Source organism: Lampris incognitus, chromosome 8, assembly GCF_029633865.1.
Source record: "Lampris incognitus isolate fLamInc1 chromosome 8, fLamInc1.hap2, whole genome shotgun sequence".
Lineage (NCBI taxonomy): Eukaryota > Metazoa > Chordata > Actinopteri > Lampriformes > Lampridae > Lampris > Lampris incognitus.
This window is the reverse complement of record NC_079218.1, coordinates 37,695,634-37,722,254: the sequence shown is the minus strand read 5'-3', so window position 1 is coordinate 37,722,254 and position 26,621 is coordinate 37,695,634. Positions and strand designations below refer to the sequence as shown.

At 42.8% G+C, this 26,621-nt stretch overlaps 1 protein-coding gene across 1 annotated transcript in view; it reads right to left on the bottom strand.

Annotated features, from left to right (window-relative positions):
* LOC130116380 (organic cation/carnitine transporter 2-like) overlaps positions 1 to 23,612 on the bottom strand; it is a 43,172-nt gene extending 19,560 nt beyond the window's left edge. The window contains exons 1-4 of the mRNA XM_056284296.1: positions 23,427 to 23,612; positions 3,078 to 3,114; positions 635 to 864; positions 336 to 439 (exon numbers count right to left, since the gene is read on the bottom strand). Of these exons, the coding sequence (XP_056140271.1) occupies positions 336 to 439; positions 635 to 864; positions 3,078 to 3,114; positions 23,427 to 23,612 (557 nt within the window). The remainder of the gene's footprint in view (positions 1 to 335; positions 440 to 634; positions 865 to 3,077; positions 3,115 to 23,426) is intronic.
* Positions 23,613 to 26,621: the final 3,009 nt, after the last annotated feature.

Sequence of the window (26,621 nt, the reverse complement as noted above, 5' to 3'; positions counted from 1 at the left end):
CACACACACACACACATATATATATATATATATATATATATATATATATAAATGAATAATCCTCAAATCTCCCCAACATAATCACTTGCAAGTTGCAATTTTTTTTTCCTTTTCTATCCTGGAAAAAAAAAAACAAAAAAAAAACCCAGATGTCCCAGCAAACTTTTATCCAAACTTTATGCTGCATATCAAGATGACCTCATCAAATACTAAGACATTATTGACACCCCTCCAGAGCTGTTTAGCACAGCATCTGTGGTCGATACTATGATAGAAAACAGTGCAAATAGCACTTTTGATTATTTTCTTTGGTTTACAAAGCAAACTTGACATACCTGTCAGAAATCTGGCCTGAGCAGAAGGACCCAACCAGGAAGCCCAAAAAGAGACACGAGGATGCAAAAGGAACCTTCCACTCATTGTCACAAACAAGGTCCCACTATTGGAAAACAAAATTATATGAATATATAAACAGGGAAAAACTACAGGGACTCTAGATGGACAGAGAGAGAGAGAGAGAGAGAGAGAGAGAGAGAGAGAGAGAGAGAGAGAGAGAGAGAGAGAAACACATTTTACCTTTTGTCATAACTAACATCAGCTTCTACAAAGTGTAAAAATGCATGCATGTGCTGACCTCCGTGACTATGGTGGACTGGAAGATGTCTTTGCTGTAGCGCCATCCATCCACACAGCCCTCCTGTTCCAGTAAAGTAAGGTTGACATCTCTGCCAGGTAGGTTTCCCTGAGCGGACAGATTTCTGACCACATCCAGCCTGTATCTGCTGCACTTGCTCAACACCTGTTCACCATTCACCACCTGTACGGGAATGATGGCCTCTCTCCACTCCTCTGTCAAGTTGACGTCTGGAACAGCACAACAGTGTTTGGGAATTGCTCCAACAAAGATGATGTAAAGCCCATTTAATCCGGTGGAGGTAAAAACAGTATTTAGAAGGAAGAATGTGATCCAGAAGAAGGGGCCAGACTGTCCAAGGAAAGCAGTGTAGTCATCATAATTGCCCATTTCTTTTTTTCAAAATTAAAATTGTGTGTGCGTATGCGTGTTTGAAAGTTTTCAGGATATAAGGCAGAGTAATAGAGTTTAGTCCTGTTTGGGATGAGGGTTAGCAAGATTGACTCGGTGGGACGGCATCCACAAAAAACAAAAATATATGTCCAGAGCTGACTGACTCGTCAAATCCCTTGTCAAGTCTCAGGGTACGGCTGTTCCTTCCTAGAGCGATAAGGAGAGTGAGAAACTCTAAAGGCTGCTGGATCCTCCTGTTAACCACATCTAAAACAAGGAGGGTAAAGCCATTTCACCAGTGACAGAGAGGCACCTTTTACTCATTATTTTGATTAGATCAGAGCCCATAGCAAGTGAGGAGGGGAATGATCAAAAGCTGGGCCACACCATTTACTCAACCCCGACCTACCCGCCCCCCGTGGGCCATTCTCGTAGCCTAAGAGATGTTTTTCCTCTAAACAACATTCCTTACTTTCGAACACCCCAAAGAAGTGCACGTGCCTGTACTCTAAATGCTGCTTAGAAGAATTAACGCTTGGGTCTGACTAGTTTTTGAGCTCTCCAAACACACAGCAACTGTGGAGGGAGATTTGCATTTGTGGAGAAGTTAGCAGTGCTGTTAATGCACGGGAATCAAAACTCTATGTGCTTGTTCTATATGACCCAATAGGCTTTACTATTGTCCAACAGTGAAAATGTTGAATGAATACACATTATATTCATATTATATTCTAGCAAAATGCTTTCATTTACTTACACTCTAAGTTAAAAGTGAACTACCACAATATTAAACAAATAACATAAGGATGCAAATGTACAGTAATATCGTGGTTAACAAGTCACATCGCTGTTGTTTTTCCCCACCAGAATTTGTGGTTCAAACAGGTTGTTTCTTTCTCTTCTCATTTAGCCATGCTCCCCAGTGTAGTTGAAACAAAGCCTATAACTTAGAAATGAGTGATTGCTAATTTCTAATCCTGTTACATCTTGAGATTAGTTTAGATAGGCAGGTACATTGATACAAATCATATTTTTTGCTTGGTGGGATACTCAACATAAAGACACAAAGAACATTAACATAACATCTGAAGGAAGGAAATTAGAAATAAAAAAGAAATTAGGATAAAAAGAGAGAGAAAGAAAGAAAGAAAGAAAGAAAGAAAGAAAGAAAGAAAGAAAGAAAGAAAGAAAGAAAGAAAGAAAGAAAGAAAGAAAGAAAGAAAGAAAGGAATGAGAATAACAACTCTAAGGACATCACAGACTGATGGCAAAAATAATTCCAACAGTACTAACATCCATTGCCTTGAACGCGGAAAAATCAAGAATATTTCAATGACAATTGTCTCAAGTCAGGTCAAGTTTTATTTGTATAGACCAAAATCACAAGGTAGTCCTGAAGGGCTTTACAATCAGTACAAGCGGCTATATTGTTGTATTTGAACCCCGGACTATGTTGATTCTGGGCTTCAAGCCAACACAAACTGTTAGAAGTTGAAAGCTTCAACAAGCTTTATTAAAAATATCCACCAAGTTTGGTAATGTTTGGACAAACTGTTATCGATTTATGGCCAAATTAGCACCAGGCCCATGCACGTGCTTGGAACTGGTGGTGCCCCTATTGAACGATTTCAGAATAGTTTTACACAACTGTTTCAACATTGTTATGAAACAACAAAAAATTCAAAATGACGGACATCTAGTCAGGCAGAATTTAGTAGTTCTTGAGGCAAATTTGTTGAGTGAGGAGATGGATGTCTGTGCCAAGTTTTGTGTAAATTCGACTTGTGGTGCAGGAGTTAAGACTTTTCAAAGCTGACCTTTAATAAATTGCTAGGCCATCACTGCAAATAAAAATTTATCTTAATGAGTAGCCTGGTTGAATAAAGGTTAAATAAAAATGAAAATTATTGTGCAGATTGAGGTCATATTTCTTGGGCAGCATTTGCACAAAACTTCCAATCAATGGACAAAATCTCATGCTTCTACCATTTATCATCTCACAGGAATTTGCACACATTTCTGAAGAAAAATAATATATGGCATAAGTCACCTTCAATCCTTGGACCCCCGATCCAAATGAGGAAAATCTCCAAAAGAAAAACCTGATCAGTCCTGAGATGCAGCTGCTTGTAAACTCTGCCAAAAGCTAATAAGCGTCACTGTGTGCCAGAGATGGCTTTGAACAACCTCATAATCATTATTGTCTTGCATCACTAAAGACGACCTCTGACACAGCATCTTTGAGGACTTTAAACAGCCCATAAAATTAGAACCTGTAATGTGGGAATTTACATCCTTTATGTAATTCTTGTTTTGGTGTGTGGTGTGGGTTAGATCTGAGATAGGGAGAAGGCAGGGCTTGTGATAATCTGTGAGGAAGTGTGAACTGACAAGGACAAAGTTGTGATGGCGCTATGACAGTGCCCCTGCTTGTTGTGCCATATCACCTCTTTCCATTGACTTGCACTGTGCCAAAGTTTGGAGCAAGTGAGCCCATGACTGTTCTAGCCTTCTAACTAACACAGGCGAGGCTTTAAAAGAGGGGAGAGCTCTGAAATTGCAAATAAATAAATAAATAAATATATATATATAAATATATATATATATATATATAAATACACAAATATATATTGTTCCTAGGTGCGAATGTGTGTGTGTGTGTTTGTGTGTGTGGGTCCTGTGATGGCCTGGCGGCTTGTCCAGGGTGTCTCCCCGCCTGCCGCCCAATGACTGCTGGGATAGGCTCCTGCGTCCCTGCGACCATGAGAGCAGGATAAGCGGTTCCGCCAGGCCATCACAGGACCCCCCCCCCCCCCCCCCACACACACACACACACACACACCCACATCCACACATTGATACCTAGGGACAATTTAGTATGGCCAATTCAAATGACCTACACGTCTTTGGACTGTGGGAGGAAACCGGAGCCCCCGTAAGAAACCCACACAGACACAGGGAGAACATGCAAACTCCACACAGGACGACCCCCCCCCCATGGTTGGACTACCCCGGGGCTCGAACCCAGGACCTTCTTGCTGTGAGGCGACTGCGCTAACCCCTGCGCCACGGATATATATATATTGGAAAACCTCCAAAGGAAGGCACCCTAATCAGATACTCGAACCACCTAAACTGGCTCCTTTCGACAAGCTCCTCACCCTCCTCACTCAAGCTTGGGCATCGGGAGGGAGCTCAGAGTAGAGCCACAGCTCCTTCACGTCGAAAGGAGCCAGTTGAGGTGGCAACTAATTGGGATGCCTCCTGGGCACCTTCCTTTGGAGGTTTTCTGGGCATGTTCAACTGGGAGGAGACCCCCAGGGTAGACCCAGAACTTGCTGGGGGGACTACATGTCCAATCTGGCCTGGGAACGCCTTGGGATCCTCCAGGAGGAGCTGGAGGGAGTTGCTGGGGAGAGGGATGTCTGGAGTGCCCTACTTAGCTTGCTGCCACCATGACCTGACCCCAAAGAAGCGGCTGATGATGAGATGAGATGAGATAAGATGAAATTTCCAGTATTATGATGTATAGTAAAATTACTGATAGTAGAACTGAGAGTGAATTCATGCAAATAAACTGGGTGTTGAGGTGACAGAATGTTGAGATCATATGTATTGAAGTCACCTATGATCAATTAAAAACACAATGTTTGGGCAATATATGGGAAAATAGCAGTTAGTCACTTCGAGCATGCTTTTACCCAAAATGATTTAGATGCAAACTTATGAGATACAAAGTGACATCAGTATATTAGGTGACAATTGATGAGAAGGTAAACATATAATAATAGCATGTGTCCCATCATTAATACTTCTCCTGTGCAGTTAGATCCCAGTCCAGTTCAACTACATAATATAACAACTTGTTAACATTGTAAAAAGTGAATCAACAAAATAAAAAAAAAATGTATAGTGAAAGTGAACAGTAAATATTATTTATGAGTAAATGCATTGATTTGTAGAAATGGAAGACAAACTGAGATGACTTACAAAAATCTGTAAACTTCAAAATGGTTGACAACTTTCAGGGGTGTTTGTGATATGTTAGTGACAGATGAATTGTCAATCAATGAAAAGAAAATGTGGCATGATGCCTTGAGCCAGCCTGAAAAAACACAGCAAACTACAAGTTAAAAAAAAGAAGTGTGACTTGGGAAGCCATATATGACCCATGTACTCATGTCATTCACAGTACTTAATTTCACATTTAGCCAGTATCTCAGAAAACACAAAATGAGAAACGCACAATAAATGATGCTGGCTAAAAAGCATGCATGCAAGCATCCACTGCAGCTAAACACTTAAATTCAGCTACAAAATTGCAAACGCGCATGTAAGAATAGTGGCATACCTTTGTGGACTCTAGATTCATATAGGTTTCTAACAATGAACAATATCAATGCAAACTAGAGGTCTAAAATGAACAATAAATATCAATTCAAATGTTGTTTAGATTTGTAAAATCCATTACTAAACACTTCAGTTCAGCTACACAAACAGATGCATACCTTTGTGAACTTCCTTTGTGGGAAGATGGTGGTGGGAATTCGCGTTTACGGCAGCCTCACCCAGTACCGGTGTGGGAAGATGGTGGTGTGAGTGCCGTCCATGCAGTGTCTTTGTCAACATCTGCGTTTGGGGTTTGCCTTCGTTTGGTGGCTGGGAGAGCTGGCGCTGGATCGGATGGGAAAGCTTGGTCTGCTGCTTCCTGTGGGCCCAGGGACCACGGCCCTGCCTGGAGCTGTGACCAAGGAGGTAACACCAAGGGTGGTCTGACAGGACGTGGAAGCGGGGCAAGCTATGCTAACTTCTAGCCCTTACAGACTGGCAGTTCCAATAACACCGAGGGCAGTCTGGCAGCGGCCTCACCTGGCGTGAACTCTGGTGTTTTTGGTGTCGTCGTGTGGAGTGCGAGGAGGTGTGTCGAGGGTGTCTGGCTAGTAGAGCTGGCGTTGGATCGGCTGGGGGAGGGAGCCTGGTCTGCTGCGTCCGGCGAACCCTAGGACCACAGCCCTTGCCTGGAGCTGCGCCTGAGGACGAAGCACCGAGAGCGGTTTGACCGGACGCGGAAGCGGGGCAGGCTAAGCTCACTGCTAGCCCATGCAGAAAACAGTTCTAACAGTTATCCTGGCCGGCGTTCGTTCTCCTGATATACGTATGTATCATTTTGGATATACTATGCATTCTTGTAGTTTTTGGATATCTGTTTTTTTCTTTGTGCTGCACTGCTGTGGGCTGGGGGAAATGAACATGAAATGAAATGACAAAGTATTCCTGCTGCTGGGATAGGCTCCTGCATCCCCGCGACCCTGAGGGCAGGATAAGAGGCTTGGATATTGGATGGATGGATGGATGGATGATTCCTGAACTCTACATTTGTATAGATTTGTAAAAATGAACAATAAGAACTCTCCTGTATTTTTAGATTGTATTAATTGGACTTTATATAACTCAAATTCAAAGAAAATTGAAAATTAATAGACAGCAATGGCCCAACTAGTCAATAGCTCAAATCAGCTAAGAATTATATCTATATTGATTGGACCCAATAGGGTACATTGTTGGGTGCAATTTCATCACCAACTGCCAACATTATGATAATTAAAAAAGTGGACTTTACAATTTGATTGGCTTGATAATATAATAATTTGATATATGTGTGTGTGTGTGTGTGTGTGAGGCTCACACACACACACACACACATACCTAGGGACAATTTAGTACGGCGGATTCACCTGACCTACATGTCTTTGGCCTGTGGGAGGAAGCCGGAGCCCCCGGAGGAAACGTGTTGACTTGTCCAACACAGCCACACTACATGAAAACATGTTTACAGATTAATTTAACACTGCCACCAACATTAAAGTGCAAAATCAATGGCTTACCTTCACTTGATGTCCACTCGCCTGTCTTTCTCCATGTATCTCTGTGTGACGTGACGTGACCTTGATGGCTCTGATTGGCTCGCACTCCCGCCATAAGCAGTGCCTTTCCTCGTCCGTTGATTTCGCCTTAAACTATGCAATATGCATGCGAAACTCTGAAATTCACAGCGTTATAGACAAACCTGAAAAAGCAGAGCCTACCCTTCCCATTGAAAAAGTAGGTGAGCTTGTGCGCTATATGACGTTTCGCTATGAGAAGTTTAAGGACTTAAAAAGGACAAGGACATAAAAAGATCATTACAAATACAATATATAACACAGCACAATGGTGACTAGAGTGAGATTTCGATATGTTATGAATTTGCCTACCCTGCCAACCCTGACTGCACAAACGCACACAAACACAAACACACACAGTGCGTGTGTGTTTGTCTCGGCCCTGTGATGGCCTGGCGGCCTGTCCAGGGTGTCTCCCCGCCTGCTGGCTGATGACTACGCAACCCCAATTGGGATAAGCAGGTTGGATAATGGATGGATATATATCATTCATTCATTATCTGAACCGCTTTTCCTGCTCTCAGGTTCGCGGGGATGCTGAAGCCTATTCCATCAGTCATCAGGCGACAGGCGGGGAGACAACCTGGACAAGCCACCAAGCCATCACAGGGCCGACACACACACACACACAAATATTTTGGGACAATTTAGTACGGTCACCTGACTTACATGTCCTTGGATTGTGGGAGGAAACCGGAGCCCCCCGGAGGAAACCCGCATTAACCTGTGCCACCGTATATATATATATATATATATGTGTGTGTGTGTGTGTGTGTGTGTGTATATATATATATATATATATATATCAGTTTTTTTTCGGAAACCGTCAATGGTGTTGATTAAAAGTTCTTAACAAATGAGGAGCAGAATATCAATATAGATGTGAGAAAAAAAACTTTTAATACATAGCGGTACAAGCTTGTTTCATGTGTCGCGCACTCATCAGATGCTATCATTAGCAGCCGATGAGTGCGTGATACATCAAATAAGCTTGTACTGCTTTGTATTAAACGTTTTTTCCCTACATCTATATATATATAGATATATATAGCTATATATCTATATATATACAGTGCATCCGGAAAGTATTCACACCCCTTCACTTTCCCCACATTGTGTTATGTTACAGCCTTATTCCAAAATGGATTAAATTCCTTTTTTTTCTCATCAATCTACACACAATACCCCATAATGACAAAGTGAAAAAGGTTTTGTAGAAATTTTTGCAAATTTATGAAAACTAAAAAACTGAAATATTGCATGTACATAAGTATTCACACCCTTTGCTACTCAAAATTGAGCTCAGGTTCATCCTGTTTCCACTGATCATCCTTGAGATGTTTCTACATCTTGATTGGAGTCCACCTGTAGTAAATTCAATGGATTGGACATGATTTAGAAAGGCACACACCTGTCTATATAAGGTCCCACTGTTGACCCTGTCTATATAAGGTCCCACTGTTGACAGTGCATGTCAGAGCAGAAACCAAGCCATGAAGTCAAAGGAATTGTCTGTGGACCTCCGAGACAGGATTGTATCGAGGTGACCAAGAACCCGATGGTCACTCTGACAGAGCTCCAGCGTTCCTCTGTAGAGATGGGAGAACCTTCCACCAATCAGGCCTTTATGGTAGAGTGGCCAGACGGAAGCCTCTGCTCAGTAAAAGGCACATGACAGCCCGCTTAGAGTTTGCCAGAAAGCACCTAAAGGACTCTCAGACCATGAGAAACAAGATTCTCTGGTCTGATGAAACCAAGATTGAACTCTTTGGCCGGAATGCCAAACGTCATGTCTGGAGGAAACCAGGCACCTCTCATCACCTTGCTAATACCATCCCTACAGTGAAGCATGGTGGTGGCAGCATCATGCTGTGGGGATGTTTTTCAGCGGCAGGAACTGGGAGACTAGTCAGGATCGAGGGAAAGATGAATGGAGCAAAGTACGGAGAGATCCTTGATGAAAACCTGCCCCAGAGCACTCAGGACCTCAGATTGGGGCGAAGGTTTACCTTTCAACACGACAATGACCCTAAGCACACAGCCAAGACAATGAAGGAGTGGCTTCGGGACAAGTCTGTGAATGTCCTTGAGTGGCCCAGCCAGAGCCCAGACTTGAACCCCATTGAACATCTCTGGAAAGACCCGAAAATAGCTGTGCAGCTCGAGAGGATCTGCAGAGAAGAATGGGAGAAATACCCCAAATATAGGTGTGCCAAGCTTGTAGCTTCATACCCAAGAAGACTTGAGGCTGTAATCGCTGCCAAGGGTGCCTCAACCAAGTACTGAGTAAAGGGTGTGAATACTTATGTACATGCAATATTTCAGTTTTTTATTTTTAATAAATTTGCAAAAATTTCTACAAAACCTTTTTCGCTTTGTCATTATGGGGTATTGTATGTAGATTGATGAGAAAAAAAAGGAATTTAATCCATTTTGGACTAAGGCTCTAACATAAAATGTGGGGAAAGTGAAGGGGTGTGAATACTTTCCGGATGCACTGTATATATCTCAATATAGATGTAGGTGTGATGGCCTAGCGCCATGTGATGGCCCGGCGGTCTGTCCAGGGTGTCTCCCCGCCTTCCGCCCAATGACTACTGGGATAGGCTCCAGCATCCCCATGACCCTGAGAGCAGGATAAGCAGTTTGGATAATGGAATGGAAATATATATATATATATATATATATATATATATATATACATATATATATATATATATATATATATATACAGTGCTGCTTTAAAGTATGTGAACCCCTTGAGCAGTTTAGATTTTTCTGTTGTTTTACCATGATTTTCTTATTCTATCATCACCAGTTTTTATGTATGAAATGTCAGATATATGTTTATCAGTTGCATGTACTTGTTTAGTGGGACTTGTTTAAGTAGCCCAAAAACTACATGAAACATGGAATTAGTGTATGTGCAAAAGTAAGTGAACCCCCAGCTGCATTGGTTAAGTCAAGCAGGTAGCAGACTCGGGTGAAACACATTTGGGTGCTTAATTAATCATTTAAGCAGACCAATGAAATGAGACATCCTTGGGAAAGGGTTTGGCCTGCACTAATTAAAAGTGAGAGGAAACCAACCAAACCACTGTGGTCCCATACAAATCAACAATGCCGAGAGCAAAGGAGATATCTGAGGACATGAAGAAGAGGGTAGTGATAGCCCAAACACTCAGGGCGGTAATAAAATAAAAAGGTGCTTCAACAACGTATTAGTTTGGGGGTGCGCACACTTATGCAGCCAGGCTATTTAAGTTTATATATATATATATATTCCCCTAAAATGTTTTTGATTGCTTTTCACTTCATCTTTATAGGTTTCAATTTCAGAATAAAGGTGGAAAACGTTCTGACATGATTTATTTTGATTTCTTTTCTTTCTTTTTTTCACATCACAAACCTGCTATTTTAAGAGGTGTACAAACTTTTAATATCCACTAAAAGGGAAAGAAAAAATAAATAATTCTAATATTGTGGATAGATTCTCAGATACTCTTAAGTTAATCACTAATATGAAATTACATTTAAATTGTGTAATTGTTAACTAAAATTAACAAATTTCCATTAATGAATAACCCTTGGCATGGCCATGGGACTGGAAGGTGCAGACAGACCATAAGGGGTTTGGTTCAGTTCCCAGTTGGCTCACAGTTTCCACATTCAACATTACAAATGTCCATTACATTAGCGCCTCTTTTTATTGCATGTACACTTGCTGGAAAGATTCAGTCTTCTGGGTCGAGTGTTCTTACAGACATTTCAAAGACTTCAAAGACATTTTATACTTACTTGAGGGCTTCAAAATACTCATATTAAAAAAAACCTACATCACCTTGAGCCTTCTTAAGTTTAATGTTTCAATACACCATAAGCCAAAGACTCCTTTGGGACTAAAGGTGAAGTTATTCTTTTGTGGGCTGCCCAGCTGCCACTGCCATTAACGTTTTAACACTTTGCTTTGACGGTTCAGAAATGGTAATACCCAGCTATAACTTGGATTCTTTTCGATAATCAGACACGCTGTCTCCATTGGCGTTCTCCTTATCCGATTCTGCTGTTTTCCTGTTGGAAGAACAAAATGACAGTCAGCACCAGACCATCAAGTGCGCTAAAGCAAATACAAAGCTAGAAGAAAGGTTCATCGGTCACACTGTACGTTGGATTTCTGATAAACCAAACTTAATTTCTGAACTTTTGAGTTGCTTGTTAAATGTTTTATAATAGGTTTTTGACATCATCACACAATTGAATTTATCCTGCCTTGGAGCTAATGTAAAGTTATTGAATGTTTCACAATGCAATGACCAAATTAGTATGTTTTCACAAAAGACCGATATCCTGTAGCCAATATGCAATTTGACCATTCCTAACAACTGTTGTAACAACAAGAAAGAGCCCAATTTAATTGGTCCAAACTCTTACTCTTGTCAAATGAACCCCGGTATCCAGCAGTATTTGTCAGCAAGTGTCCAGGAAAAGGTAGTTCTTTTAGAAAGGCTACACCTTTATGGAAAATACAACATTGTATATGACAAAGTTTGGTGTGTGAACTCACCCACAGATTTTCTGCATTTGTGACATGGTCTCGGGTAAAACTCTTCCATAGCTTTCTGGCAGCAGGAAACAGAAAAGACCACCAGAAATAGCTAAACTTCCCATCAGTATATATGGGAGGGACTTGAAGTATTTTCCTACAAAGAAAAGCAAAAAAAAAGAGAAAAGATTAAAGGTTACACCCTGAATTTTAATCATGAAAACTGATATTGATGAACTGCATCTGTTAAAAAACACATGCACATAACAGTAGGCATGGTTTTTAAAATAAGCCCTGCTGTAAATTTCCTTTGTCACTACTTAACCTTCTAATCCTGCACAATGTATTCTTAATGTGTGTTTACTGATTTGGTTTTGTTAAAGTTTTTTTTTATTATATATATATATAAATTTTTTGCAAAAGTCGAGATATGAAAGAGCTGGACTATTCAGAATAAGGAATTAGCCTATAAAATTGCAGATGGCAAAATCCTTGTAGATGGCTACTGCTCTCTGAACTTTGTGGTGATTGGTTGCATTCATAGGAATCCCATTGCACCGTACTAATATTTTGTTTGGGGTAGCTTCAAAACACTTGACTTACTCCTAAGAATTATTCCAAGATGCTGCCCTAGAAGTAGCTTGATCGATACATGTCACTTTTTACTCTAACCAAAAAAATGTCATTAGGAACGTTGGAGTATTCTTAAAGGGTTTAAATTTGGCTCCTAACTGAACATAGTTTTGAGAAAACTGCCGATTTGTAGGGTGGAGAGTTGGAGTACCTCAAAAACCAGGGGTGAGAAGATTAACTTTTTTTTTTTTAAGTTTCTGCCGTTTGATGTCACACTACTGCTAGATCTTCCAACTGGGGTGATCCGACAGAAGGGCAGGAGAGAAAATTTCAATTGAAAGAGAGCGGCACAACTATTTTATTTCCAGTGAAAGTGGTTTGGTTAAGTTATTTTGTCAAGTGTTGAACTTGTTCCATATCGATAGGTTTAAAGTCAAGATGGAATGAAAAATGCCTTTTCAACCCTTTTATATCAAATCCCAGTCATATTGTGCAAATATTTAACAATATATGGCAACAAAAAAAAAATCCAAAGAATCAATTTCTTTATATTTTTATATCAAAATCCACTCATGTTTTCTTCCTGTAAGACAAAATATGACACGTGCTAACATATGAACCAACCAGTTTTAACCAATAATTTCATGACACTGACATTGAAATTGAGTTCTATCTTTAAATTGGCTCGAAGTGGTGCTAGCACTCTCCGTGGGGCGTGCAATGCTGGCTTGGTATAACTTTTCAGCTCTATTGTGTAGGTGAATGGCAACGTCCCTTGGCCTGTGAAGATATCAGGAAACTTTTGCACAATGTCAGTTACTGTGTCGCTGTGAGTCTTAAGAACCACCTTTTCACTGTTGATTTGGTAGACCCTCTAGACCAGCTCAAGGTCTTCACATGCTTTGTCTCCTAGCGGTGACTCATGATCATTACGAACAACCATGAGAATCAGGTTTTGTTGCTTCCCTTTCACATTCACTTTCAGCCCGCACACCCCTTTGGTTTCTATTCGCTGTCCGTTATATACCTTCAGTGGGACTGTCCGTTTATGTATTTGTGGCTTCTCTTTAAGTGCTTTAATGTCTTTTACACTAATCAGGTTGGCTTTTGCCCCTGTGTCTAATTTGAAGAACACCCTTGTTCCATTAACTAGGTGCCGCCCATTTGTCTGTTCCCACTGCACTGACTTGATGTCCAGTGTCTACACTCTTGAGTTGGCCGCACACTTTTTTCAGAGTCACAGGAAACCATGTTCACGAAAAATGAATCACTCAGTGAATCAGTGTCCTCATCAGTTTCATCCACTACATGCACTTTGCGTTTTTTCCTTTCTCTTGAAAAACACATTCTGCATAGTGGTTTTGTCCCTTACGCCTGGAGCACGTTTTACCAAATGCTGTGCATTGCATGGTTATCCCCACAACTCTTGCAGCTAAATGTGTCACTTTGCTTGCTTCGAGCGCCTCGGTAGTTTCCGCGTCCATCTTCCTCGAATGAAACGGCGTCTACGTTCGCACTTGGCCGAGCTAAAGCTAGTCCCTTAGTGGCACCTTCAAACGTTTCCACGTGTTGTTTAGCCAACTCGCTGGCCTGGCATATTCTCACAGCGTTGTCCAAACTGAGTTCCGCTTCCCTTAACAATATTTCTCTGACTTTCTTGTCACATGTGCCGAACACAATTTGACCACGAATCATCGACTGGTTCAGTGCATTGAAGTTACAGGTACTAGCCTTTAGCTTAAGGTCTGCGAGAAAACGATCAAAAGTCTCTCCTTCGCATTGCATCCGCGATCTAAACACATACCTCTCGTAAGTGTCATTCTTTCTTGACAGGCAGTGTTCGTCGAATTTCTGGATGACTTCCTCCAGCTTGTTTGTGTCTCCCTCGTTTGCAAACGTGATTGTGTGGTACACCTCCAGCGCATCGGCTCGATGGTGAGCAGCATGGCGGTCTTTCGTCGCGACGTACAGCTTGAACCGCTGCTTAAAATTTCTCCAGTTCGCGTCTACATTTCTAGTTAACGTTAAAGTCCCCGGTGATTTTATCGCATCCATTTTCTGTCTGGTTCACTCCTGGTACCATGTAATGTTCTGTTATGTAATAAATCAAGCTGAAAGGTAATTCTTGTCTCTGTGTAATTAATCACGTCTTGTTTGCTCCATGGCTGTCACATGATTTTCTGATCAGAGCCGGCCCACGGCATAAGCGAACTAAGCGGTCGCTGAGGGCCCCCGCGCCAGCCCCCCCCCAAGAGTTATATCCAAATCTTTGGGGAGCTCCAAGGATAGCCTGCACTCTCCCTGTGACTGTCTAGCTTCTGCACAGCGCAGCTTTTTCAAGCTGAAATTGTTAAAAACATACACGCAAGATCTTCCATGGCTCAAGAGAGATTGAGTGGACTGGCACTTATAAGCATTAACAATACAGTTGGCCGCAAGATCTCCTACAATGACGTCATAAATGACTTTGCCTCCAGAAAAGCCAGGAAACAAAGATTTTAAGGAGAATGCTAAATTAAAGCACTTTTTGTTGGGATATTTTCTGAACCATTAGCACACATTTGAACACCATAGTTTTCCAAAAAGTTTTTATTCATCTACATATTCTTTAATCTTTATTGTTATATTGTTAGATGTTAGAAGTTCCTCTGTTCATTGTATGTCATCAAGTTTCTATTTCATTTATTTAATATTGTCTGTTTTTGCATTTGCATTTTATGTAAGAAAATAATTAGTTTCTTTGTTACTGTTCTGCAGTTTTGCACAGTTCAAAAGCAATTAAATTAGTTAACTTGTTCAGTAAATGCATTGTCTGCTGGTTTATTTTAAGACTTTCCAGCACAGTAGTAAGTTATGACAATGGTATGGCAATGACCAAGCATGGACATAATATTGTCGGTGGTGGGAGGTGGGTTTAGCGCGGGGGGAGAGGCGGGGGGCCCAAATAAAATTCTGCTTAGGGCCCCATAAAGCCTTGGGCCGGCTCTGGTTCTGATCCTAGAATGTTCTGCCCATGAACCTTAACCCTCTACAATAAACAAGATATACCAATACTGCCACCTGCTGGCCCGGTGGGCACATATCATTACACTGGGCACCTTCCTTTGGAGGTTTCCCGGGCACATCCAACTGGGAGGAGACCCCGGGGTAGTCCCAGAACTTGCTGGAGGGACTACATGTCCAATATGGCCTGGGAACGTCTTGGGATCCCCCAGGAGGAGATGGATGGCTGTTGACGTTGTCATCATTGAGGGCAGGAATACCGGCTCAACTAGACTCATTTCACGGAGAAAAATCACACGTGCGCTTCATCAATGTTGCTGTAACCGGAATGGTTTCTTTATTTTACCACTAGAGGGCGATGTTGTCAACACAACATCGCCCTCTAGTGGTGACATCAGTATAAGAGCACATACACATAATCTTGGCCTAGCCAATATTCTAACACCCCCACTTGCTCTATACTGTACACATCAGTCACAAAACATTTACATCCCAAACATATATCTTACAAATTTTTCAATCTTGAATTTCGTTACAGGCTTGGTAATGACATCTGCAACCATATCTGCTGTTGCACAATCAGCATCACTATATCCCTCAAGTTTGAGTTTTTCATCTCATTTCTTGTAACACAACCCCTGGTTGATTGTGCTCTTCAAGTATTTTAACACCTGTTTGGCTGTTACCCGGTGTTCTTTTATTGCATAAACCCAGCGACCCCCCCCACTGATTTTTTACCTTCTGGCAGTGTTGGAAGTGTGAAAGTATAATTTTCCATTGGAGAATCAATTTCCTCCTTCATAGCACTAGCCCACATTTCTGACTTTGTTGAGCTCATGGCTTCTTTGAAGGTTTGTGGTACATTACAGGCCACACTGTGGCAGTAGTCAATACTGGTTAATATCTGGTCATTACACTCGACTTCACATTCATAGCCTTCCAAGTACTTTGGAGTTTTCCTCTCTTTTGGGGTAACGTGCTTCATGCCTCTCTCCTCTCTGTTCTGTCTGAGTGTCCTCATTATTCTCTAGATTTTCAATTTTAGGCTCCTGGCTCTCTTTTGGACTCTGGTCAGCCATCTTGGCTTTTGGCACCGGGGGATACATATTCCTTCCCATGAAAATCATCATTAATCATTTCTGGATGTGTCTGAGTTTGGCGTTCAACGACACTTTTCTTTATGACAAATTTGACTAGCCTGTTTTAGGGCCTTCCCAGTGTCTGGGTTGTAGGCTAGGTATTATTGGCTAGTCTTATCATGTCCTATAAAAATCTCCTTTTCACACCGTGAGTCTAACTTTTTCTTGTCTTGCTTGTATGCATAGCACACTTCACAGTTTAGTTTAGACCTATCACATTTTCCCTTAATTTTCATTCCCTCTAGTCTAGAGTGTTCACATAGTAAAGTCTATTGTACACTTTGACGTCAAACCTGGTGCCATCCTTGTATATCAAGTATATCTCTGGCCTTAATCTAAAGGAGTAGTGGAGCGCTCAAGCTAAAAAAGCTATCTAATAAAAAACGTTCTACTTGTCTGTCTGTGGATACACAACCTCCTAGGCGGACCCTCACATGAATACAACCAAGTCTGACATGAAATGACAGAGATCAGGCTATCATAATTTCAAAGTGCTTATTAAAAGTCGTTAAAGAGAGACTGACATGCCCTCTCTGAACACTTTTTTAACATTGGGAGTTTGAATCATAACCGAAAATAGGGTGGTTTTACGACCTCAAAGCTATTGGCTACAGTCTTCCCGGGTGGTCGTTTGGGTGTGGCTAAATGCTTGCGTTATCTTACAACATAAGATAGCGATAATTTATCCCATGTCACAGCACGTGTTTGCCCGACCCAAATATATACTGCATTGGAAAAAACACATTAGCCTATAACGTCAGCTAGTAATAATATCTTTTACTCACCCGGGGGAAAGAAGTAGCCGGCTAGCAGGAGGGGGTGAAAGAACGGCTTCTCCGTGGCTTTATAGCATCTCGCTACGGACACACCCTATATGCAAATTGACTGGTGTCTACGTATCCACTAGCACAATTTGTCATTGGACACCATCTGCAGTCAATCACAGATTTCTCTCGAGTGGCCGCAGACACGCTGTTTTGTTTTTTGGCCTATCAATAGGAACTTTCAGATTTTGATGTCAGTATCACTTTAAAGTGAGAAAAGGCTTCAAATCTGTTTAACTGCGCAGTTTTCATGATATAAAAGGAATCATGGCGAATGGCTGCTCTGCTGATTGACTTTCGTTCATAAAACAAGCCATGGGAAATGTTTTATTGTAGCTACTGAGATGATTTCCAGCTGTGAATGTGATCAATGCTGCTCTTGAAATTGTATTATATATATACACTCACTGGCCACTTTATTAGGTACACCTTGCTAGTACCGGGTTAGACCCCCTTTTGCCTTCAGAACTGCCTCAATCCTTCGTGGCATAGATTCAACAAGGTACTGGAAACATTCCTCAGAGAGTTTGGTCCATATTGACATGATAGCATCACGCAGTTGCTGCAGATTTGTCGGCTGCACATCCATGATGCGAATCTCCCGGTCCACCACATCCCAAAGGTGCTCTATTGGATTGAGATCCGGTGACTGTGGAGGCCATTTGAGTACAGTGAACTCATTGTTATGTTCAAGAAACCAGTCTGAGATGATTCGAGCTTTATGACATGGCGCGTTATCCTGCTGGAAGTAGCCATCAGAAGATGGGAACACTGTGGTCATAAAGGGATGGACATGGTCAGCAACAATACTCAGGTAGGCTGTGGCGTTGACACGATGCTCAATTGGTACTAAGGGGCCCAAAGTGTGCCAAGAAAATATCCCCCACACCATTACACCACCACCACCAGCCTAAACCGTTGATACAAGGCAGGAAGGATCCATGCTTTCATGTTGTTGACACCAAATTCTGACCATACCATCCGAATGTCGCAGCAGAAATCGAGACTCATCAGACCAGGCAACGTTTTTCCAATCTTCTATTGTCCAATTTTGGTGAGCCTGTGCGAATTGTAGCCTCAGTTTCCTGTTCTTAGCTGACAGGAGGGGCACCCGGTGTGGTCTTCTGCTGCTGTAGCCCATCTGCCTCAAGGTTCGACGTGTTGTGCGTTCAGAGATGCTCTTCTGCATACCTCGGTTGTAATGAGTGGTTATTTGAGTTACTGTTTCCTTTCTATCAGCTCGAACCAGTCTGGCCATTCTCCTCTGACCTCTGGCATGAACAAGGCATTTTCGCCCACAGAACTGCCGCTCACTGGATATTTTCTCTTTTTCGGACCATTCTCTGTGCGTGAAAATCCCAGTAGATCAGCAGTTTCTGAAATACTCAGACCAGCCCGTCTGGTACCAACAACCATGCCACGTTCAAAGTCACTTAAATCACCTTTCTTCCCCATTCTGATGCTCAAGCCACCTGAATTGATGGTGTTTTAGGGTAGACTCCACGCTGCAGCTGCCTGCCCGCTCCAACACCTCTGTGTGTGGCACTCTGTCCTCCCAAGTAATGCCAAGGATCCTCGGGAGACATTTTACATGGAAGGCCTCCAGGCTTCTGAGATGGTGGCTGTAGATGGTCCATGCCTCATATCCATTGAGTAGTGTGGAGATGCACACTGCTCTGTAAACAAGCACTTTAGTGTGGAGCTGTTTTGGAAAACCCTTCTCCTTAGACGGCCAAAAGATGTGGAGGCTTGTTTGAGGCGGTGCTGAATCTCATCGTCTATTTTGCAGGTGTCGGATAGCATACTTTCCAGATATTTGAAGGCAGGAACAGTGGCCAGTTGTTGCCCTTCTGCTGTGAAGGTTGTTGGGTGGTTTGGGAGGCCGGCAGTCAACTGACAGATTACCTCTGTCTTTTGGGTGTTAATAATCAGTCCCATTCTCCTGTATGCAGTTACAACTGCCAACAGAGTGTTTTGTAGAGCTTCTGATGTGTGAGCTACCAGGGCACAATCGTCGGCATACTGTAGCTCAATAATGGTCTAAGAGGTCAACTTTGTGGTTGCCTGAAACCTCCTGATGTTGAATAGGTTACCATCAAGCCTGAAGTCAATGGTAACTCCAGCCTTCTTCTCCAGCCTCCTTCATAACAGTGTTGTAACAGAGACTAAGAAGATATTGAACAGGACTGGGGCTAGCACACAGCCTTGTCTGACTCCAGTCTGCACACCAAAGGGCTCAGAACTGCGGTTCCCCACTACCATTCGGGCCATCATTCCTGAGTGAAACTGTCCAAGAATGGTAAGAAACTTGAGTGGACATCCAAATTTCTTCAGGACTTGCCACAGCAGGGCCCGGTTAACTGTATCAAATGCCTTTGAGAGGTCTATGAATGCTATGTATAGATCCTTGTGCTGTTCTCTGCATTTCTCCTGGAGTTGGCGTGTCACAAAGATCATGTCAATGGTCCCTCTATCCTTTCGGAAGCCGCATTGTGACTATGGTATGACCTGTTCGGCTATTGCGAGTGTTAGTCTGCGGAGCATGATCTTGGCTAGAACCTTTCCTGCAATGGCCAGCAGTGAAATACCCCTACTGTTGGAGCAGATGGATTTGTCTCCCTTGTTTTTATAAATGGCCACAATGTTGGCATCTTTCCACTGTTGGGGGACACACTCGCGACTCCACACCTCAAGGATATAGAGATACAGTGTCCTCGTACAGAGGTAGCCTCCTTCCTTGAGGATTTCAGCTGGAATATTATCAGGTCCAGGGGTTTTGTTGTTTTTCAGGGTCTTGACTGCATGTAGGATTTCTTTAAAAGATGGTGGGAGGTCTAGGTCTTGCAAGGCAGGCTGTTGAGGGAGTTCTGCCAGTACAGTTGAGTCCACTGGGGTGGGCTGGTTGAGCAGGGTGTTAAAATGCTCGGCCCACCGCTCCACTAACAGGGCCTGATCCTTGATGAGAGTTGTTCCATCAGCAGACCTAACGGGTGTCAGGGAGCAGTTTCTGGGGCCATAGATGGCCTTAACTGCATCATAGAAACCATGCATGTCGTTCCTGTCTGCATGAGCCTGGATTTCGTTGGCTTTCAAAATCCACCACTCATTTTGCAGTTTCCGCAGAATTGCTTGGGCCTCAGAGCGGAGGTCTTGCCATTTTTTCTTGAGAGGTTGGGATAGTGGGTTTCTGAGGGCAGCTCTGTGTGCCTTATGCATGTTGTCCAGGAGGGTGGAGATCGTTCCGGCATTGTCATCAAACCAGTCCTGATGTTTCTTGGTTTTGAAGCCAATGGATTGGGCTGCATTGTCAAAGAGGGTGGTGCTCAGAGAGGTCCACTTTTCATCCATCCCAGACTCTGAGTTGATCAGCTGTTCAATGTCAACTAAGTTGTCGGCTAGAGAACGACAGAAGGTGTTTCGGGTGTCGCTGTTGGATAGTCTGGCGCAGTGGAGTGGTTTCTTTTTTGGCCCAGATTGGCGTCTCAAGGGTCGGACATGTACTCTGACTTTTGTCAGGATCATACGGTGGTCTGTCCAGCAGTCTGCTCCTCGCATAGCTCTTGTAAGGAGCACGTCTTTAAGATCAACCCGCCTCACGATAGCATAATCAAGCAGGTGCCAGTGTTTGGACCTGGGATGCATCCAGGATGCCTTGTATTTATTATTTTGTTGGAAAATGGTGTTTGTGATGGTGAGGTCATGTTCCGAGCACAGACTAAGAAGTCTTATGCCATTGGGGTTGACTTTTCCAATGCCGTGGGCGCCAATCACTCCATTCCAATTTTGCATATTCTTCCCAACTCGGGCATTAAAATCACCAAGCAAAATGACTTTGTCGCTCCTTGGGATGTTGATGAGTATATCATCGAGTGCCTGGTAGAAGCGATCTTTCTCTTCATCATGAGATGGTAAAGTTGGAGCATAAGCACTTATCAAGGTGATGTATCGACATTTTGCAAGGGGTATACGGAGAGTCATAAGCCGCTCATTAATGCCCACTGGTGTTTCTTCGAGTTTGGGTAAGAGACTGTTCTTAATTGCAAAACCAACTCCATGGATGTGTTGACCTCCTAGGGGGTATCCTTTCCAAAAGAAGGTATAGCCCTCTCCTACTTCATTGAGCGAGCCATCTTCAAGGAGCCTGGTCGCACTGAGTGCCGCCACATCCACACAATAGCGCCTCAGCTCGCTAGCAATAAGTGCTGTTCTGCGTTGAGGTCTGTCCGTACCATGGCTGATGTCCAGGAGTGTTCTTATGTTCCATGCTGCAAATCTTAGTGGTATAATGTTTGTTTTTCGACCGCATAGTGGAATGGCCCGGCAGGTGCGGTTTCCTGCCCAGGCGCAGTGTTGAGTGGGCAATTTTTGGGCCACCTTTTCTAGGCCGTTCCCTGAAAGGGGTGAGCAGTGCGGTCCCTAAATAGGGCTGCTCAGACTCACAGGGGTCTGCCGGAAACAGCTGCCACTCAATCCCAGCTGCTAACGACCGTTGCCCTGTGCTGCTGGCGTGCAGAGTTCCAACTAAGAGCTCCCAGCTCATTCAGACCTGCTCCCGTCATTGGATACTCCATCGCCGCCAGACTTTGTGAGGTCGGGGACTCAGATAGCAGAAGATACCTGCGCAGAGATGGTTTTTAAAGTGGCATGGGGGGTGCGCTCAGTGATTAAAGTGGGCCGGAGCTACCCGGATCCCGACACCGGCACTTCCCTTCCTCCCCCAAGTCAACCGGAGCTGAGATCCGGCACTCTAGACAGGAGTAATTTCAACCATTTTGTCACAGTAAAATTTAAAACAAAAAACATGATGCAGCCAATTCACAAGCATTACAAAATAAATCGTAAATAAAGTCGTTCTTCTATTTTATACTACTTTACTTTTTCTAAAAGTTTGAATGATATCGCGTCCTCACGTGACCCGCACCTGCCTGCTGTCTGGCTTCACCAGACTTGACATCAAAAGAGACTGGCTTCACACTCACGGGTCAGGGTCAGTTTACCGCACCAGGCAGACAAGACTCGAGAGAGCGTCAACCTGCTACCTGCACTATTATCTTGGATTGGGGGGCATAAAGAGTGAGTATCTTCAGTGTATTTCCAATAGTATTTCCAATAGTTTTGTCTAGCTCTGCTGTGGTTTTCATTCAAGCAACTAATGTTAGCGAACGTAACGTTAGCTAGCTAGCTAGCTAGCTAACTAGCTATCTTCCACCCGGTAACGTTGCTAGCTAGTTGCTGACGTTGATGGCTAGTTGTTTGAATGCTGCTAGGCAAGCTAACTATCGGTAGCGTCCGGTAACGTTACCGGTAGCTAGCTAGTTATGTTTGTCCAACCTTAGCTCTGGCCATGCAATATTTTCATTCAAATAACTAACTAGCTAGCAAACGTTAGCTACCGGTAGCTATTATTAGCTAGCAATGCTAACGTCGGGACTACTGGACCAGTGGTTAGCTAGCCTAACGTTAGCCAGCTACCTATCACTCCCGCACTTTTGCCCACCTCTAATACAGAGATCCCCCACTTACCAAAACCCACTTTAACCCCTGGGTGCGCTTCTCCCAACGCCACATGACTTGATTGTAGAGGAGATGGTTCCGATGGCAAGGGGGATCCCTAGACGACCGGCACCTCCACACAACTGCAGGGGGCTGCCGGAAATCCAGTTTTTCGGAAACTGCCTCGAAGTGTGCCGCCACAGCTTGCTTTTCTGTTGGGGTAAGCTCCCATAGCCTTATGTCTTCCAGACTCACCCACAAGGCAGCAGGGCAGTGGTTGATAGGTGCCAGGGCGTGTCCACCAGGGTGGGCCTGCACGCCATATCTCTGGGGCCCACTGCTGCTCCGAGATCCCCTGCCAAGTTAGCCTGGGGCCGCAAGACCCCAGTTACCATGTGTGGCCACGGGGAGGCCTGGCAGGAGTCTTGGTGAAGGAGAGGCTATGTACTGGCAAGGGAAGGGTTACACGCTAGGATGCTTCCCTATTCGCCACAAAGGCTAGCCAGCGGCAGCAAGCTAAGGGCAGGAGGGACACAAGCGGGTTGGAAGAACACATGCACCTTCCCTCCAACTACACGCTGCTGCACTAGACGCATCACAACACCCTGTGTGTACCTACACACACACACACACACACACACACATATATTAATTATCATATGAATGTTACTTGTATGTGTTTTAATCTGTTTAAGATTGCATTTTGACATCTCCTGCTTTCACTTATCTGCCTTCAGGCTAGCAATATGAGGATAAAACTTGAATAGAAATCCATTTGGAGAGTTGTTTAAACCTTGCATTTTTATTCCCTACCAAATCATATACAGTATATATTTGAATTTATTTACTTGAAATGGAGGATAGTTGATGATGTATTCTTACTTCTGTGACAATAGTTGACTGGTAGATGTCCTTGCTGTACTTCCAGCTATCCAGGCAGCGCTGCAGTGGAATCTCACTCACGTTCACATCCAGGTTTGGGATGACGCCACGATCAGAGTAGTTCCTCACTATGTCCAGGTTGAGCCGTGAGCAAGAGCGCGTGGACACACCATCTACGCTTTCCATCGGGATAGTAACATTTCTCCACATCTCACTAATGCTGTAGTTTTCAGGAATATAACACTCGTTGGGTGGGGTATCACCTACAAAGACTATATAGATGCATACAAAGCCATTTGGGAGAATGCTAATTGCAAGTGCAAGAAAAATCCTTCTCTGAAAGGGTCCCCATGTTCCCAGGAAAGACGTGATGCTGTCAAAGTTTCCCATTTTGTTTAAAAAAACAAAGCCGTTATAGTCCAAAACAAAGTGAGCCAAACAAAGTGATGCTTTCGGCAGGCTAATAACAGCTTCTCTCGGGCTGACACAGTACTCCGGCGATGAAAGTATTGTTTTACAACGTGGTAAAAAAAGGGGGGGATTAGTTGGGGTGGGATTTATCTACCAGTTGTAAGGGTTGTTCACAGTTACTTCAACGTATTAGTGTCCTTTCTAGTGTTTAGGCTCACTAAGCCTGGAAGGAAGAGGGGAGGGTACGATTAATCATCTATTAATAAGCCTCTATGAGACTGACTGCTGCTGTCTCAAGACTCCCTGAGGCCCAAGTGCATCTGTGATATAACTGTGACACCTGTGATAGTACCTGGACCCCTCCATTGTCATGAATGAGTGGCATATTCCAGAGAGATTTTTTCTTTTTTTAATATATATTCAGGTTGTTTTTTTTTTTTGCACTATTAGCCAAATTTACACATGCATGTAACTTGACTCTCTGTGACAGTAGGCCTGGGATCGTGTGGGATGTGCCATGGCATCCAAAAGTAGAACCGTAGAATAAACGTGAATGGAAATGACAGAAATCCTTGTATAAAATAAATAGAATACAACAAAGCTTGTTTCCGTAGGTCTACAGTTACTTTATGTAATGTGTTTAATCCAAAATTGCATATTTGCTGTGTTTCTGACATATTGGTGATGTAGAACAACCGTATAATTTCAATGCTTACAATACTTCTCAAAACCAAGCCAAAATATTACCAACAACCACTACTTAAAGAAAATACAGTAAATGATTACAGAGGAAACAACAGATCTAATTTCTGCCATAATACACTTTAACTCCATGTGCCTTGAATGCACACCTACGGGTTATTCACGACGCAATGTGTTTTTTCCCCCAATTACCACGTGATCAGAGAAATCACAGCCAGTAACCTGCGTGTCAATTAACAACCATAATTGTAACCGGTTATGTTCTTGCCCGGTGCGGGATTCGACACGGGGTGTACTGCGCCACAAGGCGACATCCCTAACCGCTTGGCTAAAGGGTCAGACCCATTAGCTAGGGGCTAACGTGTCTTATTAGTAGTTTACATAATCAATAATCATTCTCTCGTTGCTTATGTGAAAACAAACACTGCTTTGCTTCTCCTGAGCAGGTTGGTTACGGATAAATAAATAAATAGGGAAGGAAAAAAAGAAGGAAATAGTGAACACTTAAGAGATCTGGTTGACTTCTCCGACCGGACCTGGCGAAGTCATTTGAACATTGGACTGTCCACTTGAAAGAAAAAGAAAAAAAAAGCTCTGGGAAATGTGCTACGTTAGGCTGCCAAGCTGTGAAAAGGGAGGGAAAGCGATAGAGTCGCCCCCTGATGGCCGTGTTCCTTCTTCAGCGAGAAATGGTCTGAATTTTGATGACCCTTGTAAAAATTGCAGCCAACTCAATTTTTATCATGTATTATAAACCTAATCAAACCGTGTCATTCTGCCCTACAGTAATAGCTGTTGATTGTTTGTCCACCAGAAGCATATCGTCACATCGGCAGCTGGTACCCCCCCCCCCAAAAAAATCAATCGCGTCATCACGTCTCCAACCGTCGTCAGGATGTATCTTGTAACATGCCTGCTTGATTCAGATGGATAAAACAAAGCTCTGTTAAGGGAGACATGTTGCGTATTTCACCTGGGAAGACCGTCGAAGCCACGGAAGTGCAGCATTTTTTTTATTTGTAGAAGAAGAGAAGAGGAAGAAGATTTTTTAAAAATCAAGACTACAGATATACAAACACATCAAACAAAGCCAGTATATTCTGAAACAACAGAGTAGGCTAAGAACAGTACACCAAACATGTCAAAGACAATGAGAACAAAACAAGAAAACAGAAAAAGAAAATTAAAATGAGATAAAATTTAAATAAAAATAGGACAATGCAGTATTCTAGGGGTTAAATTACATTAAATTGTTCAAATGCAAAGAATAATTTTTGGGCATTTCTGTTTTTTTAGAGATCTGGACAAAGTTACTAATTCGGTTTTAAAGGCTGCTAAACAGGGGTGCGTTTTGCAATATTAACATTTGTGTATGAAATATTTTGCCAAAATAATCACATTATTCAACAAGAATTCTATATTTCTATCCTCCATAAACACTCCAAATTTGACACGTACTAGCAGAAATGGCGGTAGAGCACTAATGCTCGACTTCATCCATACATACAAATTATACCAAAACTTATAAGTAATGTTACAGTGGAAAAATAAACGATCCGTGGTTTCTATGCCTGTCTTGCAGAATTGGCAGAAATTACAGTCTACATTAAATTTTAAACTTATAAATTCATTGGAGGGGTAAATATCATTAATTATCTTGAAGTGGACCTCTGGCTTTGGGGGGGATATGGAATGAAATGTATCTTTTTCTAATTTTATGGGCATTCAAATTTGAGTACATGTCTAAAATATAATTCCTTCTTAAAGGGTTAGGATAACATATCTTCAACAAAGGGTTTCTGATAAAGAGATTATTGCAGGCTCTGTCGACAAATTTTAAGTTGTCAGTCATTAAGGGGCGAAGTGTGGGGCTGACAGAGGAGTAAATAAGACACGGAGGCCATCATCTTGAGTTGTATAGGGATTGCACCTATTACCATGTCATAGACCTGGGAAGTGCAACATTAACTTGCGGCTGCTAAAGATGACGAGGAAGACATTTTGCCAGGACCCTCAGAACTTTAGAGACAGCCCTGCCTGTTTCCTTCTGGAAAAACAATCAAATGAATCAAATGAGAACAT